A 7500-nucleotide genomic window follows, 5' to 3' on the forward strand; every position below is an offset into this window, starting at 1 on the left:
GTGGATAAGGCAAGACAGCAACTATTTTGCATGCATTCTCATAGTTTAGATAAGATTCCCCCAACATCTGCAGCTCTAAAGCAACATATCCTCCGAGCATCATATCAAGGTAGCCATGTTTGGGGTCAAGTACACCTAGCATTTCCAGAGCTTCCAAGTCCTGCTGAATGGGGATGGGAGAGGAATGGTCAATGGAAACCTCTCAAAGTATAATAATATTATAAGGTGTTTATTAACCAACAAAATGATGCAAAAGAGGGTTTAATTTAAGATGTCATCTTAAATTTGCTCTTTTTACTATTATGGTTATTATTAGAATTCAAATCCCTGGTGATATTTGCTTGAATTCCTTTTTGACATTTTCTGGAAGCCTTGCAGCATTTTTCTCAAAACTAGCTTATTCTGGTTTTAGGACATTTTAGCCATGCCTCTATATCCAAAAATTAATTGTTGTTACTGTCCCTTGGTTGACATTGGTGAGAATTGTCTTGCTTTTATCAAGAAGACGCACAATTCCCCTGAAATTGTGGTCTTGACACCTAGACTATGGTAGATGTCTGTGCCTAAATACCCCCTGAGAAGACATGTGGTTCAGTAAAATACTAAACACTGAAAGATTGAAGAAAAATAAAAGGAAGTCAAGAAACAGTGGCTTCAAGGCTGACATGTTGATCATTTTCAAGTTCCCTTAACCCATTGACTCCTGAGAGTTCCCCATTGAGGACTAAGTATGGCCAGTTTAGGGGTGAGCTTCTGACAGCTTTCCAAGACAAAAGTTCACTGAAGTTAAGCCCTGTCCAGCAGGATTAATATCTGGATGGGAGACTTCAAAATATGCAATCTGCTGTCAGCAACATACGACCAAAAATTCTATTTTAACGCCCAAAAATGTGAACTAAGCAAGGTACAGATTTTGTCAGCCAGCTTTATGCAAAACAAATATTGATGCAAAAGTAAATAAATATTGATATACAGTTTTTAAGAAGAACAGAAGGAAGTTTTCAGGAAGTGTTGAATAAAACAATTTGCCATCAGCAACAAAATTTGTGACATGAAAACATCATAAATTTTGTGCAGTGATTATAACAAGTTACCATTAGCGAAAAAACATTTTGGGAGATTTTTGCTACATTCTACTTTTCTATCGTACTCGTGGTTGTACAAGAAGTGACATTGATTTTAGCGGCCGCCTGTGATCAAGTCACAGTTGGTGTTACTAACAACTCAGGAAACTAAGGATACATCTGTGACAAAATGACGTTAAGACACCGGGTTTTTGTTAGTTTGCTTTTTTGTTTCAAGTGTTGTAAAGTTTGACAAGGTATGTGCGAGTTCATCACCATGATCACAATTGTTGATGCAAGTCTAAGTGGCAACTAAAGTTAATCCCCTTCGAATGGGGTTAGTACCTGGATGGGGGACTGCTGTGAAGTGAAATAAATATATATTCTGGTATTTTAAACTTGATTTCATTTTTTTATTTTGTTTGGCCGCTAAAGGCTATTTTCTTGTCTTCTTTCTACATCGGAACGACCGAACAAACTGGTTCGCAAGAAACAGGTCAATTGAAGTATTTGTTTTATGCAAAATATTGTTCACAGTGGAACACACAAGAATGAATCAAGATCTAGAAATAACATAGAAAATTCTCCTTACCTTTAAAGCTTGCCATTCTAAAAAAAAAGGATCTGTCCACTTTATCAGTTACATGTACTTTCAGATGTTGGGTTTTATACTGTGTCAACCATCGTGGGTGGAAAGAATTCCACACTAAATGTTTGCTTTCATTTCACTAACGGAAGTTCATCACCATGGCTGATTGGTCTAATGCCAAAAGACTGCCAAAAAGTTGGGAAAAGTGTGGGTGTTCCAATCGCCCCATGGGAGTTTGGAAATACTGAAGGACGTAAAATTGGATTCTTGCAATCGGAGCATAATTCAATATCCATGGGGTATGCACATTTCTGACTACCAACAAAAAAAAGACACTTGACTGGTTTTAAGACATGGTATGCCTACCACATCCCATGTAATGTGATCTTGGTTTTTACAAGTCTGGTAATTTACAGCTATGTGTATGAGTGCAAAGTTGGTCCAGCATCTTGTGTTTCAAGAGGGTTTATTAACCACTACTTTTAGGTGATAAACCTCTGTTTTAAATTGATGGTAATGCTGGTGAATTCAATTTCAGCTTTCAAATTTTGTTTGAAGTATTCCAGACGAACAGAGTTTCGAAAGTTATGTGACAATGTAAGTACATATTGTAAATTCTTATTTCAGAGCTAATGATAACAGTTAGGCTGTGCTATTAATAATTATCAATTGCATAGCCTTAATTGTTGATGGGTTTGTATGTGTCCTTTTCAGTTAAGGAATCATTTGAATAATGCAATCAAGCATCAAGGCCAGCCTAACACAGTAAACCTCACGAATCCAGAAACTTTGCAGCTTCATTTGGAAACTCGTCTTGCTCAGTTAGAGAGTGCAATCAATATGGAATTATGGCAGGTGTGTGTGGAACATTGTTTTTTAGCTTCACATGTTATCTATAAATACCTTTTGCCAAGGAAAAGTTAAAATCCGTCTTGCCCATTTTGCAAGCAAACTTAATGAGCCACTTGCAAGTTTGAATTCATCCACAAAAATTTGAAAGGCCTTAGAGAGGTTTCTGTTTGGTGCATTGTCAACGTCAGTGTAGACGCACATGAAAACCCTCAGCTGTCAATTTCAGTATGTCAAGAATTGAGGCAGAAGAAACTCGAGACGTTTTTTGACGAGTGCATCCTCAAGTTAATCGAGTCAAAGGAATGTACACCCCAATACATGATCCAATGTAGCCAATACATGATCATTCGGACTCTTGTTTTTTCCTTTCCTATTATTTTGTATTGGGAGGAAATGCATTGCACTGAGCGCTCAGGAAAAACAGAAGTCTTGTCTGCACAACACTTTCTCCACACTCCCAACAATCATGACAAACTTGAAGGAAAGTTACATACAATCACCTAAACTGACTCCAAAGGGTAATCGTGCAATTTAAGTGATCACAACACAACTGAGTCTACAAAACAGAACCCTGATCACCTACATCCTGAAACTGATCATTCCTATAACATAGAAGCAGAGGACTCATGACTTTAATGAACAAAAAAATAACATGTCTGTTTCCAAATGGTCTTGATAATAGCAGACAAGTAAAGAATTTTAAGAAAACGAGGAAACCTTTGAGTTTATAAAACATGTTTCAACAGAAACTTCTGCCGTCCTCAGTTAGTCAGAATACAAAGCGATGGAAGCTGAATTTATAATAAATAGAAAATGCCAATGTGAAAAATAGTAACAACGGAATGAAGTATAGCGTGAAAATGTGGGAATCAAAAAGATAGTTTGAGGTTGACATGGTGTAATTGTTGATTCAAAGAGGCTTGAGATAAGAGGCTATCCATATTCAGAGAGAATAACTTTCTTTGAATCAACAATAATTACACCATGTCAACCTTAAGCTATCTTTTTGATTCCCACATTTTCATGCTGTACTTCATTCTGTTGTTACAGTAACTATTTTTCACATTATCATTTTCCCATTTATTGTAAATTCAGCTTCCATCCCTTTGTATTCTGACTAACTCACAGAGGATGGCAGAAGTTTCTGTCAAAACATGTTAAACGCAGAGGTTGCTTCGTTTTCTCAAAATGTTTGACATGTCTGTTGGTTTGCAGGTTTTGGATTGGATAAATTAGAGTCTAATTAAAACAGTTTTTAAAATCAATATGTTTAGGCATCTATTGATATATTTCAACAAGCTCCCTCATAGGTCTGCTCACAAACCACTTATATGAAGCTACGAATCTGTGTTTCTTGATTGTAAAGTTGAAGACCCATTATTCTAAAATAAGTAATCTTTATACAATAAAACCACTTACACTTTAATATTCTTCACGTGGAGCGTCTGTGTTTGTAATAAAAAGACGTTTGGTTCGCGAATTTGTATAAACTATGATGTTTGTTATGTATGTTTGGGTGTTCATGACACATGGAGCATGTAAAACAGTGTGAAAGAACGAAAATTTTATAAGTTTTATTTGAGGGCTAATTGAGGTTTTACGTTAAAACCATTAAAAATAATATCTTAAGGCTGCCGTATTTTATAATGTAAATTATTTATGTGGCAACAGGAGGCATTTAAAGCTGTGGAAGATGTTTATGGTCTAATGCAACTCTCCAAGAGACCTCCAAAACCACAAGTGATGGCCAACTATTACCAAAAGGTTGCCCTTGTTTTTTGGAAAGCTGATAACTACTTGTTCCATGCTGCTACTCTTCATCGCCTGTATAACCTTTCCAGGGAACAGAAACGGACCATGACTGCAGAGGAACACCAAAAGTGGGTCAATTATTGTTTTAAGTTTTTTTTTGTTCATCTAGGTACAAGAATAGAGTTGATCTCTCTAATAGTGATGATAAGATATTTTGAACTCATCTCCTCAGTACTTAGTACAGACCGCACAGTAGAATACGGCCCGCTAAATTAGCCAATCATAGCATGTGTACTATCTGAGAGATATAATTTCTTGCTTTTGTTCAGTCACACCTGCCCAAGAAATCAAAATGGTGGACAGGCATGCTTGTAGTGGTTTGGCCTTGCGCACGGTGTTGGTGTTCAAATGCCAATTACTGACAATACCCGACTTTTAGCTGTTATTTCTTTGTTACAAAGTAATTATCTGTAATAATACTGACAACAAAAGTTTCTCTAGTATGTCTGCTGTTTATTTTAATACTTGCCGTGCTTTACTTTGCTTTGTTAGCACGTAGCACCAAAACAATTTTGGTGGAATTGGAAAGTCTTTGTTGGGTGTGTTACATTTTTATCGGGAACATCACACTTTTAGGGTGCATTCCATTGACTGTATTCTGGAATAGGAATACATGGAATAGAAGTCAGAAATCCTTCGTTTTTACGTGTACGTAGATTCATGTTAAAATTGTCAAACACCTGCTAAAATGCTATTTTAAACATATCTTTATCATCCTTGTTGCTTCAAAACGTGAAACATACCATTTTAAATCATCTCTCTACGTATTCTTATTCCGGACTAGGGTCAATCAAACGTACCCTTGGTATAGTTTATATCGTTCATTTGGTTTGCGGCAACTATTGTTTGAAACGATGGAAAGAAAAGATTTCAAGTGGTTTGAAGGTTTGGAGCCTTTCAAAGTTTGTACTTTGCTTGAAAGAATTAGTCACATACTGAGTAAAAATTGTCACATACTAGGCAACCAAACTTTGTTCAACTGTTTATTTTGGGTTATGTACAAAAGAAATACCTTATTACATGAAATTTTCGCGACACGTTAATTTCGCTAATTTCGCAATTAAAAAAACATCTCGAAATTTAAGTGAAGCGAAAATTAATTGACTCACATTATGTCAATAACTAAAACAGCGACTTTATTACACGTTTATAACAATCATTTTGAGCTATTCTGTGGTAACGTTCTGGTCCTCTCCATCGCTACTGCTTTCCGTCTCTACTCCAGGTAGCATTTCTTTTGTACAATCCTTAAACTGTCCATTTACTGGATCCTTGAGTGTGTCTCACTCAAAAACGCGAAATTAAAGTGAGTCAAAATGCAAAAATTTCGCAAAATCGCGAAATTAAGGTGTCGCGAAATATGCGAACCTCAAAATTGCGAAATTAACGTGTTGTGAAAAATTTCATGTAATAAGGTATCATGTTAGTCTATCTTAGAGGAATGATTAAATGAAGGAAATAAAGTGTTTTACAAACCATTGAAACGACTCGAATGAAACGAACCAAACCAACCCAACCTTAGATCAAACCATTTAACACTAAGCAAAACAAGAAATTATTTTTGGCATGAAGGTTAAAATTATTTTTAGTGCAACACTAGAACTGCCACTACGACTCAAAAATTACTCTTTGTCTGTGGATAAATATTTCCCAGGATATTGTCCAACTAATGTGCACCTAAATTTTTAAGCTTATCTGGCCACATTGTGAGAGAAAGAAAGATTTATACAAAGATCCCAATTGCGTTCACTGCTGTTTTCTCGCTGATTTGAAGTGCATGTTTTTTTTTATTTTGTTCTCAATTGAAAATAGAAAGATAATATTTTGAAGCTTTCTTTTTACCAGCTAAATGCACATGACCTAAGCAAGTAATGTGAGATATATATGAAAGATAAACATTAGATTTGCTCACCAAAGAGTCTCCAGTAGCTCAGTGGTTAAAGCATCTGTACTAGATCATGGAGGGTCGTGGATTCAAATCCCATCTGGGGCTCTCCGTTATCCAATAAGATACCACCTTCCATGTCTTGTATTACAGACAATAGGGAGCTTTAGCATGCACATTTTTGAGATGCAGACGGCAACTGGAAGAGAACATTTTGCGTGCCAGGACAGTGGTGTCTCCCAGATTTTTATACTAATTCATCTCTAATGGAGAAAAGATACTTACGGTAGCAATGTAAATGTGATTGTGAAGAGACAAGTTGAAAGGCAAAACAGCTCACTTCTGGTTTCCATACTTGGTCTCAAAAACGTGCATGCTTACGCTCCCCAATGAGAATTTTACCTCAGTATGCACAACCGCAGCTGTTATTGAGAGAGGATTTGGTCCAGTGGTTAGGGCGTTAGGTTTGCATGCAGTTGCCCCGGCTTCAAATCCCGTTGTGTCGGCTGGTTCGGATTTGTTTTCAGTTGTCCCGAATTCAACTCCACCAAGCTTTGTAAATAGCCAACTGGTTGCCTCCTCCCACTTGGGGTTCTTAATCATGTTTCTGTTACGTTTCTTTCACATTGTTAAAAGTAGGGTGCCTGTGAACTAGCGTGATAACCAAGTGCACTTCCACCATAAACAAAGAATTTACCATTTGTACAGTGCCGCAAAAAGGGACCTCCAACCATTGCTGCAGGCCATCCCTGAACCCCTCACAAGTAAAGGAAGCAGTTGTAACACTGCATAAATCCAGATTAATTTTAACAAAGTAGTATGAATGCCTCTAAGTGACGTAAAGTGCCAATCTTCAGTGGGTATAATTATTCAACCCTATAGCTATCACTTTCACTAGGGAAGCTCTTTATGACCAAAAAATCACTTTTTATTTTTATTTGGAAACAGTAAGTGACCCAAGTTTGAAGCCTTGATTTAAAAAAGATACCTGTTTATTTTAACTGGAAGTTTCCTCTTTAATGGTCGGCCATTACTAACTTTAAAATCTTGAGAGAGCTGGATCGAGGGGAAAATGACGTCAAAGACTCGCTAGTTTAAGAATGCTATGTGTGTGTACGCGGCTAAATTAATATGCAACACGTGAGTTTCAGGCTTTCAGACTTTTGAACTCGTGTTTTGCATATATAATAAGCTGCGTTTACAAGCTGAAATTTTAAGCTAGTGAGTCAATGAGGTCACATTTCCTGAAATCGAACCCTCTGAGGTCCAATCAGTCAGTTTGGAACTTGAGTAATGGT

General features: G+C 36.7%; 1 protein-coding gene across 1 annotated transcript in view; it reads left to right on the forward strand.

Annotated features, from left to right (window-relative positions):
- The window catches only part of LOC138040780 (eukaryotic translation initiation factor 3 subunit A-like), a 60693-nt gene that overhangs the window by 15055 nt on the left and 38138 nt on the right, over nt 1-7500 (forward strand). Inside the window, 3 exon segments of the mRNA XM_068886452.1 lie at nt 2192-2250; nt 2368-2508; nt 4177-4385. Of these exon segments, the coding sequence (XP_068742553.1) occupies nt 2192-2250; nt 2368-2508; nt 4177-4385 (409 nt within the window).

The sequence above is a fragment of the Montipora capricornis genome, chromosome 3 (assembly GCF_036669925.1).
Source record: "Montipora capricornis isolate CH-2021 chromosome 3, ASM3666992v2, whole genome shotgun sequence".
Lineage (NCBI taxonomy): Eukaryota > Metazoa > Cnidaria > Anthozoa > Scleractinia > Acroporidae > Montipora > Montipora capricornis.